General features: G+C 39.1%; 1 protein-coding gene across 1 annotated transcript in view; it reads left to right on the plus strand.

Moving 5' to 3' along the window:
* Nucleotides 1-14,574, plus strand: part of piezo2b (piezo-type mechanosensitive ion channel component 2b) — a 107,551-nt gene that overhangs the window by 23,128 nt on the left and 69,849 nt on the right. The window contains exons 5-9 of the mRNA XM_084412371.1: nucleotides 2,104-2,266; nucleotides 6,749-7,052; nucleotides 8,044-8,257; nucleotides 11,113-11,281; nucleotides 12,935-13,057. Coding sequence (XP_084268497.1) covers nucleotides 2,104-2,266; nucleotides 6,749-7,052; nucleotides 8,044-8,257; nucleotides 11,113-11,281; nucleotides 12,935-13,057 — 973 coding nt within the window. The remainder of the gene's footprint in view (nucleotides 1-2,103; nucleotides 2,267-6,748; nucleotides 7,053-8,043; nucleotides 8,258-11,112; nucleotides 11,282-12,934; nucleotides 13,058-14,574) is intronic.

The following is a 14,574-nucleotide window of genomic DNA, read 5'->3' on the forward strand; positions in this document are numbered from 1 at the left end:
TATGTGTGTGCTGACCTGATGTGTGTGTGTGCTGACCTGATGTGTGTGTGCACTGACCTGATGTGTGTGTGCTCTGACCTGATGTGTGTGTGCTCTGACCTGATGTGTGTGTGTGCTCTGACCTGATGTGTGTGTGCTCTGACCTGATGTGTGTGTGCGCTGACCTGATGTGTGTGTGCTGACCTGATGTGTGTGTGCGCTGGCCTGACTGTGATTGTATTAAGTGTGGTTTTCTGAGTGCGGGAATCTCGACCGGCACCTTTTTCCAGCAGTGCTGGTGGGATGGCTCGATTCCTCATAAGTGGCCGGAAGTTCAGCTGTAAACTGTTTATACTCCTGTTAGTTGAGCGAAGGCATTTATCTGTGACATAACGGCCCGCTGAAGTCAATCACACGAGCGCAGTGGAGTTGATGCAGGAATGGTTGTGAAGTGGATGTTTGGGGTCTGAAATTCATTGTTACAAGGCGAAAGAGGCAGAGATTTCTTAATCCTTGTATTATGTTCAGTTTGACCCAAAACACAAAATTGAGTTACAGGAAATATTGCTTAACCTAGGATATATGTACAGTACTGTGCAAAAGTCTTAGGCATGGTAATATCAGACTAATATTAACATGTAGAGTATTAACATGCCTAAGACTTTTGCACAGTACTGTATATATTTTTTTACATTTTGTGACAGTTTCTCATTCAGAGTTATGAATATGCCTGCAAAGTTGTGACACCCTGAGGTGTTGTGGAAGGCGTGTACAAAATGTCTGACAATTTTAATGTTATCGGGTCATTATTACCCGCAATTTCATGTTTAACTGCAGCTGCACAGTTATTAAATCTAGGCTTTTCATTTTTTTTTTTGTAAATTGAATGTTTGAATCCCAAAGACTTTTGTTTTTTAATTGATAGTAAGGTAAGTTTGGTGCAAATACTGTAAATCAGCTTTTTACTCAAGCCTAATTGTCCTCCTGGACTGTATCTAGTTGTGTCTAGTGTCATATAAGTCATGCATCTCTGTTGTATTTCCAGATGCATGCATAATAAATGCTTTAGTGCACCTGGAGCAACACTTAGTGTTCTTTCTAACTGGAAGGCTGTATATTGTATTAGCACATCAATCATTCCATACATCTGAGGTTATTGTATGCACCATATGTTTCCCTTTAGGACTTAATAATGGCGATTCATTGTCTGAATGACGTTGAAACCGATCATCAAAAACACCTTCATTCAAACCTGTTCAGACTAAATCAACCTGACACAGACTAGAACTCTGAGAAAGACTTGATTTCACTGTTGTGTACGTTTCAGAAGAACCCAGTATGTGTTTTATGGGAAATATTTATACTCTTTTAATATGGTGCGAGGCAGAGTTTACTGAACTGGGTGGGGAAGCATATAAACCGGCGTATTCGAGCGCACAACAGATGTGTTAGAAGCTCAAACTGGAAAATGTTTGGAAAACGGCATTCTCACAAATGTTTTCCGCCTCTCACACATGGTGTGCGGTTTAATAGGAATTCTGGCGACGGTAGTTTCTTTGTTATAGTCACGATTACCTGTAACAGATTCATGTGAATACTGGAACATTCGTTAAAGAAAGATGTATGCGGAACAATAATCAATATACATTAAACGAAGGCTTTACAGTGTCCGTGTTGCATATGTTACATCTACTTACCATAGTAATAACAGTAAATTATGCATAATTACATGCAACTAAACCAATCCTAATCCTACCCTAACCCTATACTAAGTTTAATTATTACTCAGTATTTAAAGATATAATTACACTGTAACAATGACACCCTAAAATAAAGGGTTACACTTTATTTTAAGGTGGAATTGTTACAGTGTAACTATATATTTAAGTACTGAGTAATATTAAGCAACTACATGTACTCACTATAGGGTTAGGGTAGGATTAGGGTTTGGTTGAGGGTTAGTTGCATGTAATTATGCATAATTTACTGTTATTACTATGGTAAGTACATGTAACAAGGACACTGTAAAATAAAGTGTTACCAAATAAAGTGTAACCGAAGGCTCTGTGACTGTACTGTGTGTTAATCTGTTCTCTCTCTGTGTGTGTGTGTGTGTGTTTGTAGTGTCATTGGTGCAGATGCAGGCAATGGTATCCGAGTTTTCCTCCCAGATATCGGGATGTTCATGGCGAGCCTGTCCGTGTGGCTGCTGTGCCGAAAGCTGGTTCACAAGCGTCTCAGCGAGGACATGGCCCAGGACAACCACGACTTCGAGCACGAGGAGAAGGTGCGTCAGAGTACTCACACACACTCCTGCTTCTACACGCACGCACACACACACACACACACAGAGAACATGTGCTCTCCAGACACCTCTGCTGATGGGTTTACTGGGCTGCAGTCTGACGCGTTTCAGACACAATGATCATGAACTTTTCTTTCCAGCACTGATGGATAGGCCAGCGTTAAAGGGTTAGTTCACCCAAAAATGAAAATTCTGTCAGTAATTTCTCACCCTCATGTTGTTCCAACCCCGTCAGACTTTCGTTCATCTTCAGAACACAAATGAAGATATTTATGATGAAATCTGAGAGCCGTCTCACTCCTCCATAGGCTTCTCTGTGATCGATATCTGTCATCCCAGAAAAGTTAGTAAAGACATCGTTAAAATAGTCCAAGTGACTCAACCTGAAGTTTATCAAGCGACGAGAATACTTTTTGTGCGCAAAAATAATGACAACTCTTCATTTTCTTCAGTGTGTTCCTCTGAGTGAGTTCACGTAGTGCAACAGCGCAGCGCAACGTCAGAACGCAGGCTCACTATTGGCCAGCATCACACACATGACTAGTGTCGGCCAATAGTGAGCCTGCGTTCTGACGTACAACACAGAAGCGCTGCGCTGTTACACTACGTGAACTCAATTATATTAGATTTTATATTTTATATATTATATATTTATATATTATATTAATAATAATACTAATAATAATTTGTCTGTTTTATCAATTTATCAAACTCAACTATATCTGCTGAGCTACTTTAACTTAAGGCGAGACACGGCAGGCAAAAACATCGGGGTTTTTTACTGGTCAATTTTGAGATTTTTGGATATTTGTCTTCAATAACATGTCTTCTTTCAGACGTGTGGTGAAAAAAAGTCAGAAATACACATTAAGGTCTTTATTTTACTACACTTTGTCTGTTTGCGTCTGTAGATTTCTCATAAATTCAACAAAAGTTGGCGTTCTTAATCAACATGCTGCTCCGCGATCGCTGCCGTCACCCTGTCATCACACGCACCGTTAGGAAGCTCTCTCTCTCCTGTATGATCCTGTCGGATCCAAATATGGTCATTTCCTTTTTATCAGCAACCAATCGTGAAAGTAAAAGGGCTGAATGCGCAATCTCATTGGCTGATCAAAATCTTTAAAGCCCGTTTTCTCAAAATGACTTTTCTCTCATTCTCCAAGTCTGAAATCTCCACTTCAGTAGCACCGATATACACCACACTTTCCAGTCTTGTACCTAGTTATATTATGAAGACTTTTACAGAGGGATTTGTAAATATATTATTCCTAGCCTGATTTATATAACATTTTATTCCAAAAAACATGGCGAAAATCATTTTTTTAAGGCTATTGACAGTATTTTCTGATTTACAGATAACAAAAGTAGATATCCATAAATCCCTCTGTAATTTTTTTCCCATCTAATATGTGAACACAATAAAAAAATAATTTTTAACCTGGCTTTATCCAATACTCAGAAGTTTTTTTTATATATGCAAATTAGCGCATATTTAATTAGATATGGCCTAATTTGCATATTTAAACATTAAATTACAGAAAACTTGTAATACATTTTTTTCTCATCTTAATGTAGGTAATCAACTGGGAAAGTTTCATGGTGATATCTGCTAGTTAAAAACTTTACCCTATTCAGGGTACCCTATACCCTATTTACCCTACCAAATTAAGATATTTTTTATTTACATCTGACCGCTTTCTGTTCCTCCATTGACAGCTACACAACTACCAGTTCAGAAAGTGTTGCCCGCTCGATTCATATGGATTAGTTTTACGATCTCTTTATGAACTTTTGAAGTGTTAAAGTGGTAGTTGCGTAGCTGTCAATGGAGGGACAGAAAACTCTCAGATTTCATCAGAAAGATTCATTTGAGTTTCGAAGATGTGGCTTGTGGCATGTGGCGTTAGCTTTTGACGCAAATCACGTGACAGACCCGAGTTCAAATCCGCCTTTATCTGAACTCATTCTTTTCCCTTTTCCCATCGCATGTTTGTTTGGAGACGTGTTTATTTTAAATAAAAATTCAAAATATTTGAAAAGTAGAAATAATGTGTTTAAAGATTATATAATAGTGGGAATAGTGTTTAACCGGTAGTGTTTGGAGTAGGTGTAGGGTCCATGCTTTCATTCTTCTCACATAATACAATAATTTCAACTGAAAAACAATCAATCAGCAGGATAATGTACAGTTCGCCATTCATTATCTAAAAAAAATAAGAATATGTTTATTCTGCAACAGTGACTACATTATCCCTTACATGATTATGATTGGATGAATTACAGTGTGCATGCAGTGCCAGCCAGCAGCAGAATCTTGTTAAAGAACTTTACTCTGTGAAATCCCATAATCACATTTTTTTAATCCCGCCCCAGTAACAGCTCTCCAAATTTTCGTTTTCCCAGAGAAAATCTTACAAAACTGTTTTATGAGAACAGGTTTATGTGATAGGACGAGGAAAGGCAAGGCTTGGACTAGAAGTGTATTCTAGATCAGCGGTTCCCAAACTTTTTACAGTGACTCTGAGGCATTCAACATCCTTCTGCTAACCCCCTCTCTCCGTCCCTCCCTTCATCCCTCCCTTCATCCATCCATTCATCCATCCATTCATCCATCCATCCCGCCTGCCCTCCCTCTCTCCCGCCCTCCCTCCCTCCCTCCCTCCCTCTCTCCCTCCCTCTCTCCCTCCCTCCCTCCCTCTCTCCCTCCCTCCCTATATCCATCCATCCATCCATCCATCCATCCATCCATCCATCCATCCATCCATCCATCCATCTCTCCCTTCATCCATCTATCCATCCATTCATCCATCCACCTATCCATTTATACACCTACCCATCCATCCATCCATCCATCCATCTCTCCCTTCATCCATCTATCCATCCATTCATCCATCCACCTATCCATTTATACACCTATCCATCCATTCATCCCGCCCGCCCTCCCTCCATCCCTCCCTCCCTCCCTCCCTCCATCCATCTATCCATCCATCCATCTATCCATCCATCCATCTATCCATCCATCCATCCATCCACCCACCTATCCCGCCCGCCCTCCCTTCCTCCATCCATCCCTCCCGCCCTCCCTTCCTCCATCCATCCATTCCGCCCTCCCTTCCTCCATCCATCCATTCATCCCGCCCTCCCTCCCTCCATCTATCTGCCTATCCATCCACCTATCCATTTATACACCTATCCATCCATCCATCCATCCATCCATCCATCCCTCCCTCCATCCATCCATCCACCTATCCCGCCCTCCCTGCTCCATCCATCCACCTATCCCGCCCTCCCTCCCTCCATCCATCCACCTATCCTGCCCTCCATCCATCCATCCACCTATCTCGCCCTCCCTCCCTCCATCTATCTGCCTATCCATCCACCTATCGATTTATACACCTATCCATCCATCCATCCCTCCCTCTATCCATCCCTCCCTCCATCCATCCATCCCTCCCTCCCTCCATCCATCCACCTATTCCGCCCTCCCTCCTCCATCCATCCACCTATCCCGCCCTCCCTCCCTCCATCTATCTGCCTATCCATCCACCTATCGATTTATACACCTATCCATCCATCCATCCCTCCCTCTATCCATCCCTCCCTCCATCCATCCATCCCTCCCTCCCTCCATCCATCCACCTATTCCGCCCTCCCTCCTCCATCCATCCACCTATCCCGCCCTCCCTCCCTCCATCTATCTGCCTATCCATCCACCTATCCATTTATACACCTATCCATCCATCCATCCCTCCCTCCATCCATCCCTCCCTCCATCCATCCATCCCTCCCTCCATCCATCCACCTATCCCGCCCTCCCTCCTCCATCCATCCACCTATCCATTTATCCCCCTATCCATCATCCATCCACCTATACATCCATCCATCATCCATCCGTCCAGATTGCATTTTGTTTAAAGGGTGATGAGTAACACTAGGAGACATAACTAGAGGTTTAAAGAATTGCTTCATGCTGTAGCTAAACGTTTACTGGTGTTCATCAGTATGTGCTACCGTGAGCAGGAAGTAGTTTCCTGTGCTGAAGGCCATACATATGGAGCCATTAAAGCTAGATGGGCCTTATTGTTATTTGTGAATCTGTGTGTGAGATCACAGTTAATCTAAACCAGATTCAACAGCACATAAACAGAGAAATGGACTACTATGCCACTTACTGCAGACCGTTTAGTACTAATATTATATCTAGTGTTTCAGACAGTATATATCACGCAATGATAAACATTAAAAAATTCTGTTTTTTTTGTTCTATTTTTGCACTGTCAGTTGTTTGTTCATCCAGATTTGGCTTTGGAGAAAAGGCAGCTGGTGGTGCAAACAATATTCACTTAAGTCCACGCTGCTTGCTTGGCTTGTATAATGCAGATTTTGACAAATGCTGTAGGTCATATGTGTTTTTCATTTTCATTTTCGTAAATGTGCATGATTGTTGTCTTCTCTGATCAGACACAGGAGGAGATTGACGAAAAGGTGGAAAATGATGATGACGACGACGATGATGAAGATGAAGATGAGGAAATGCTGTTTGATGAGGACTTTGATGCAGAAGATGAGGCAGAGGAAGAGGAGCGTGACGGAGAAGGTGTGGATGAGGAAGAGGAGGAGGAGGAGGAGGAAGAGGTGCAGGAGAGCACAAAGATGAAGATTCTGCGCAGAGTAGCAGGAGTGGCAAACAAACTCAAAGAGATCATCGGTAACCTCATCACAACTGCTGGACAAGTGGTGGTCACCATCTTACTGGGATTAACAGGTGATATTTTAACGCGAACTACCTTTCAAAAGTTCAAAGCTGAATGTTCAGCATCATTACTCCAGTCTTCAGTGTCACATGATCCTTCAGAAATCATTCTAATATGCTGATTTGTTGCTTGAGTATTATTATCAATGTTGAAAACAGTTGTGCTGCTTGTGGAAACCGTGATACATTTTGTTCAGGATTCTTTATTTTAAATTCTTTAATCTCCCATAAGCCAAACAGTCAGTCTAAAGCCCTATTCGGATGGGACTAGTTTAACATGGAGAGGTGGGGTAAAGTAATAATCACCAGAGCTTCTCTGTGATTTTAGTCCCGTCAGAATGTGCATCTCAGTAATCATCACGGACAATGTCAGTAAAGATTACGGCAACTTTTACCTTCTGTAAAAATGTCCGGGAAAATGACCTCAGGTGATACTAATCCCGTGCGCATAGACCCGCTGTAAATATGTACGTAAATATTTCATAATTTCCTGTTTAAAAGTAGTTTTCCACTGTTTTTCAAGTATGGAGACGCTTGAAAAAGTGTTCAGTTGCGTTCTAGACGCTGGAACGAGTCTGTGGCAAAACTCAAGTGTTTCACACACACCATTCAGATCAGAGAGAAGATCGACAGCACTTGTTAGAGGCACGAAACATCTTTTAGCGTTTGGTAAGTGCCTATTACCAACACAATCCAATCTGAAGTTAATTAATACATCGTTCGACCGGACATAACTGTTTTATATATATATATAGGTTATATGTGTTTGCGCACGTGATATCAGGAAGCAGCGTAATACACACATACAGGAGTGACGGCGATGCGCAAATCGAGTTACTCTCCCACTTCTGCTAGTTTTACTGAGATATCTTATCCCGTGCGAATTGGCCTTTAATATCAAAGACGTCCTGTGGTAAAATTACATTCAGCTACTTAACATCTACCCTAGTAAAGCTAATCCCGTCCGAATAGGACTTAAAACGGCCTCTGTTCTGGTCTCCAGGTATCATGCTCCCCTCTCTGACGTCAGCCGTCTACTTCTTCGTGTTCTTGGGTCTGTGCACGTGGTGGTCGCTCTGCAAGACCTTCGACAAGCTCCTCTTCAGCTGTCTGTGTGTCCTCATGGCCATCTTCAGTGCTGGTCATCTCATCGTGCTTTATTCCAACCAGTTCCAGTTCCTCCAGGAGGCCATCAGGCCCAACGACAGCTACACCAGGTCAGCATATGCCACGTACTGCGTAATGTTTAGTGCTAATATTATATCTAGTATGTGTGACAGTATATATCATGTTTTTTGTTCTGTTTTTGCACTGTCAGTTGTTTGTTCATCCAGATTTGGCTTTGGAGAAAAGGCCGCTGGTGGTAGATGGTCGGAGACCCTCCTTTTTAATAACATTTGTCAAACAACTTACATCTATTTTATGCAAAAAACTTGCTCCACAGAGGCCATATTATGCCAAGTCTAGATTTAGTTTTTGGGCTCTACTAGAATAGTTTTTAATGCTTGAAGAATTTCCCCCATATTCTCCATTGCTGCAGCACCTCTCTTCCCAGTCTGTCAGTAACGCTCTGTTTAGTTCCTGTCTCTATGAAGCCCCTCCTTCTGGAAAGCACACTGTGCTCTGATTGGTCGGCTGGAGCAGTGTGTTGTGATTGGTCAAGCGCTTCGAGTGTGTTTGGGAAATGCCCCGCCCCTTAATACAACCGTGAGATTCAACACACTACTAACTAACTCAACCAGGCCCCGCCCCTTTATTCTGTGTATTAATTATTTAAATGAGGAATATTGTGACGTGTTCGTTCCCGGAAGAAAACTCAAGACTACAATGGAGGCGTTTCAGGAGTTCAGAAACAGAGACACTGATATAGAGATTAACTCCCGCTGGAGGGACTCTGTAACTCTGCAGAGCTTTTTAATGCGAATGCTTTTTAAAACAGCAACATTACACACTAAAGAAAGATGAACATGTAAAAAAACACACAAAAGGTCCTCTTTAATTATTTATAAATGAGTGGACTCTGAATGCAAGCTTGTACGACAGTGCCAGTAATACTATATAATCTGTCATATGTTTAATGTTATCATATGCATATTAATCTGTACCTGCAGCATACTGTAAATAATGAATGAGTGTTAAAATACCCATAATGCCTGGGCTTTGATAGACACGCAGGGTTTAGGCGGCGCACAGATAAAAGATCCCGAATCCCATCTGTTCTCGCATGTTCTGACAAAGGCCAGTCCACAAAAGACCTGGAGACGAACTGTAGAGTCAAATAAATGTAGCTTCATAAGCGCATATCAGCCGAATGTTGTGTGTGTGTGTGTGTGTGTGTGTGTGTGTGTGTGTGTGTGTATGCCAAAGGAATCACTCGTTTGTTCTTTTACAATCATTTATGTAATAACCCTCCTGAAATAGATCCAGCATTTTTATGATGCGATTAACAAGACATTTTTATAATGTTAAATTATGCATTAAGGTAATTCCAAATTTTTGCGTAGACGTTGCTAAACTTATGCCTAGTCTAATAAGCATGAAAATCCATAGCACATACTGTTCAAATATTGGGTAATATATTATATTTTTAATTAGACTGGACGCTTTTTTGGCATTTAATGATTTTTAAGTATGTTAAAAATTGAATTAAAAATGAAAATCGCCTGCTTATTCCTGCCATATTGGATATATTTTGTTCACTGAACAGGTAAAAATCATAATATTGTAACATTACAAATGTCTTTACTGTCAATTTGACACATCATTGCTGAATAAAAGTATTAATTTATTTTTCTGACCTACCCCAAACTTTTAAAAAGTAGTGTAAAAACTATTAATAATAATTCTGCAGTCAGTTTATTTTACATTTACTACAGATTTAAATATATTTCTGTGAAGATGTAAAACCAACTGCGATTAAATTAAATTAAATTAAATTAAATTGTATGTATGAATGAATGAATAAATAAATATTCATTACTTTAAAAACCTTAATTTTTTGTACTGTAAAAAAAACGTTATAATTTGAATAAAATATATATATATTTTTTTTTTTACATTTGTGCCTTAATGCAAAATAATCTCATTATTGTAAAAAAAAACCAACTCTTTGTTTGTACTGTAATAAAAATACTTATATTTTGAATAATAATATATTATTAAATATAAAAATATATTACAAAAAAAATCCCCCAAAAATGATGTAAAAATTCTAAATATTGGAAAAGCCTGATAATCGTGTAATTCTTCACTGCACTGCGTTGCCGTTCAGCATGATGGATGATGCTATAGAGCCGTTTCTGCATGCCTGTGATGCCTTAAACTGCTGCAACAAACACACCTCTACTGTTTATTTTAGCACTAGCTGTCCTTCGCCGGATATTTCCCTCCGTGTTCTCCGATCTGACCAGTGTAAAGCGCCTGGTTATGAAGCGTTCATGATCTGCAGGCGCTGACGGACTCAATCTGCTCCATCGCTCGTGTCCTTGACGCTCGGTATCAGCTCATCGACTGCGTGCAACCATTAGCTCTATGTATAGTCCAGCAGCCTTGTTTAAATGTGTGAAGAAAGTGTGTTCCTGATGTGTTTCTCTGAGTGATTTCGAATCAATTCAATGTTTAAAAGCAGCTTTTAAGGTTTGCGTTGCGGTCGTGATCGCAAAGGTTAATTAAGACGACTCAAACTGAAGTTAGAAGTGCATTGTGGTCCGATAAACTCGTTAAACTCGAACACTCTTAGTTATCCGCCTGTTTTACCTTTCTTTCCTGGGATCCATAAATAGTAAGAGATACCGCTATTGTTTCTCATTTTCTGTGGAAGCAGCCCTGTGTGTGTGTGTGTGTGTGTGTTGTATCTGGTTGGAAAAGACTGTGGACTAATTGTAGTTGATGAAAGATCTGCGTGACTGTTGAATGACAGTGTTGACAGCCTTTTCTATCGACATCACTTCCTGTTTTTCCCTTACAATGGGCCGTAGTCATGTGATCATTTCTCTCCCAGACACAGCAAGAGTAAGACGAGGATAAAAACACCCCGTAATGAAGACATTAACAGTTGAATGTTTCTCCACAGTGTGTTTGGTATCTCCTCCATCATTCAAACCAACTGCTCCTCTACCTGGAAGCTCGCTGTCAGCAGTGGTCTGAAATGGCACCATTTTGTCAATCCCATCATGCTCTTGGTCCTGTACTACACACTGGCCACCTTGATCCGTCTGTGGCTGCAGGATCCCATGATCATGGTGAGCCTAACGCCACTTAAAAATCAGAATGATCTATTTGTCTTATAAAGTGAAAAAAATAATAATACAGGTACTGATATTTTAAGATGTAGTGAATATTTTAAAGTATTATTTTGGTAATATAGTAATAATTTCAATGTATTTACTGCTACTTCTCTTATTTTCCAGTTAAAAATATCTTTCAATTTATTGCATTGGCAAAAAGCTTTTTCTTGTTTTTGAGCATAAATAATGTTAATTACTTATTTATTTAAAGTGAAACTTAATTATTTAAAATTATAATAAATAACATAAATAGACTTCACTAAAATAGATTTATACTTAAAACAAACAAACAAAACATCTAAAAAACAAAAGTTTCGGAAGCAAGTTTTAATATTTTATATCCAGCACCTTTGTCTTGATTTAATTATTTTTTTATTGCATTTTAATATTATGAAATGGATTTTTAATAATTTAGGGATTTACAAAAGACTAATATGTAGAGTTACACTGAGGAAACGGGGACAAATAAAATCTATAAAATGATTTACTGACCAATTAAAATAATATTCCCAATTAAACATGTCAATTAGATAAAGCAAAAAAAATCAAGAAATACCTGTAATATTTCTTAATAAATAAATATATGTCTAAATTAATATTATCAGAAAGCTTTTTCTTATTTGTTTTAAACATAAACCTCACTAACTTATACTTATACACTAAAATACTAATACTAATAAATTACGCACAAATTGTCTTTATCGCAGAGCAACTTTAAATGTTGTGTTCTGATTATTGACGTCATGTTCATCTTAATGCTTTTTTAAAACTACTTTAATACATAAAGAAATGGATTTTAACAGTTCAGGGATTTTACAAAAGTGATAAAAATGTATTTACTGACCAATATTCCTTTAGATAAAGCAAAAAATCAAGAAATACCCATAATATTTCTTAAAAAAGAACACAGAATGTTTCTAAATAAATATTAGCAAATAATATTTATGCCTAAAAAAATCCAATGGAGAAAAACAATCTTATTTGAAAACAACTTTCCATTTTTAACAAAGGGTTTAGATCATGCTGTTTTAGTCATTTATGTCACGTTTGTCTTGATTTCATGCTTTTAAATGCACTTTAATACATTAAGAAAATAGATTTTAAAAGTATTTTTGAGAAAACAAAGACAAATCTCTAAAAAAAAAGATTTATTGGCGTAAAACATTTCAGTTAGATAAAGCAAAAAAAAAAATCAAGAAATACCTCTCAGAATGTTTTTAAATAAGTATTAGCCAGCTGTGTGTATTATATTTTCTATATTTTATGAAGATGTATATGACAGGAAAATATCTGTGACACACAGTTCACGGGTTTATAGAGCGCTCAATACACGGGTCCTTTAAACCCCCCCACATCGATGAGCTTATTGATTCTGTGCTTCTAGGTTTGATTACAGCGTGATTTCACAGCATAAAGCTATCGATGTGATCGATGATGAATCATAAGCACTTCATGCGATAAAATGAGTAGTGCAATGTTGTTGTTTTCGTTTCAGGACTCCATTAAACATGTTTATCATCCGCAAGCTTCTCCACGAGTCACGACACATGTCTTAATTTCATTCATGCTACTCAGTGAATATGTTTGTGTTTATTGATCTTTCTCCAGCAGGAGAGTGAGGAAGAGGAGATAGAGGAGGGAGACGAGACGGCTGGAAACAGCGTTATTCGCATGTTGGGCCGGAAGCGGCTGCTCTGGTGGAAAGCGCATCAGAAAACTGAGGAAAGAAATGTGAGGAAACAAAGATGCTAACTTTGAACTTTTATACAGTGAACAATAGAAGTTTGAATTAAACATGCACATAATGGGCCCAGCGCAATTGACTTTGTACACCGACGCATGTTTCATTCCTATTTTGCACCCGACGCACAGCGGACTTTTCCCTCCACAGACGCACGTCGGTAAATTAGGTAATGAACTTGCGCTCCCGGGGGCGGTTCAGCGAAAAGAGGAGGCGTGTTCCGGCGCAAATGTTCCCTGGTGCTATTTTGCACTTTCAGAAAACAATTCCTCCACTGACCAGGAAAAACCTCGTTTAAAGTCAGTGGCGCGTTGCGCATGTTATTCAGATACTATTTTAAGGGCGCATGCTTGGCCATAATCAATGTAGCGTGTGCACAACGTGCATACACTTTGCTTCTGTCATCTACACACAGAAGCAGCAGTTTTCATTTTTGCAAATCATACATTATTACAAGGAAAAATATTAACACACGAGGAAAATAAAAAATAACACACAACAATGAAAAATCATTGTTGTGTCCATGAAGATGTGAAAAAATAGGCATAAATCTAGCTTACACGTTTACCCAAATTATCATATGCCTGTTTAACCGAAGCTAATTTGGGTGTGTTTCTCCATCCCCAATGTCACTTCTCTGTGTTTTACGGCCCTGACGAGAACGTCGGTCTCCTCGGCTGTGAACCGCTCCTGGCGTGCGCCTGGCAAATCCGCCGTTATAATAGCAAACCGCCATGGAACAAGCGCGTCTGCTCTTAAAGGGAATGTGAGATGACGCTCTGATTGGTTTATTTCACGTTACGCCCAAACCACACCTATGAGTAATGAAGCTACTTCAGACCAACCCATTTTAGATTTGCGAGATCCGCCCACAAAGTTACTTGCGTTTTGCGCTTGATACTTGCGTTTCAGATCGTTAAAATAGGGCCCAATGAAGTCATGTGACAACAATAGTAAAAACGTAGTATTCCTTTCCGAGTTCATATTTAACAGCAGTTAGTCTAGTTGTCTTAAAGGGATAGTTCACTCAAAAATGTATATTCTGTCATCATTTACTCACCCCCAAGCTGTTTCAAACATGTATGAATTTCTATCTTGTGCTGAACACAAAAGATATTTAGAAGAATGTCGGTAACTAAACAGTTGTGGCGGGGCAGCTTTGACTTCCAGTATTATTTTTTTTCCTACTATGGAAGTCAGTGGGGTCCATCAACTGTCTGGTTAGTTACCGACATTCTTCAAAATATATTTATTGTGTGTTCAGCAGAAGATAGAAATTCATACATGTTTGAAACAGCTTGAGGGTGAGTAAATGATGACAGAATTTACATTTTGTAGTGAACTATTCCTTTAAGCCAAGGCTAGAAAAACATAACCAATAGATATTATCATACTTCCCCAGTTGATTAAAATAAAAAAAACTTTTTTTTTTTTTTTTTTGCATTACACGTTTCCTGAAATGTTATGTTTAAATATGAACATTAGGCGTTGTCTAATTAAATATGCC

This window comes from Rutilus rutilus (assembly GCF_951802725.1).
Source record: "Rutilus rutilus genome assembly, chromosome: 6".
In the NCBI taxonomy this organism is placed as follows: Eukaryota; Metazoa; Chordata; class Actinopteri; order Cypriniformes; family Leuciscidae; genus Rutilus; species Rutilus rutilus.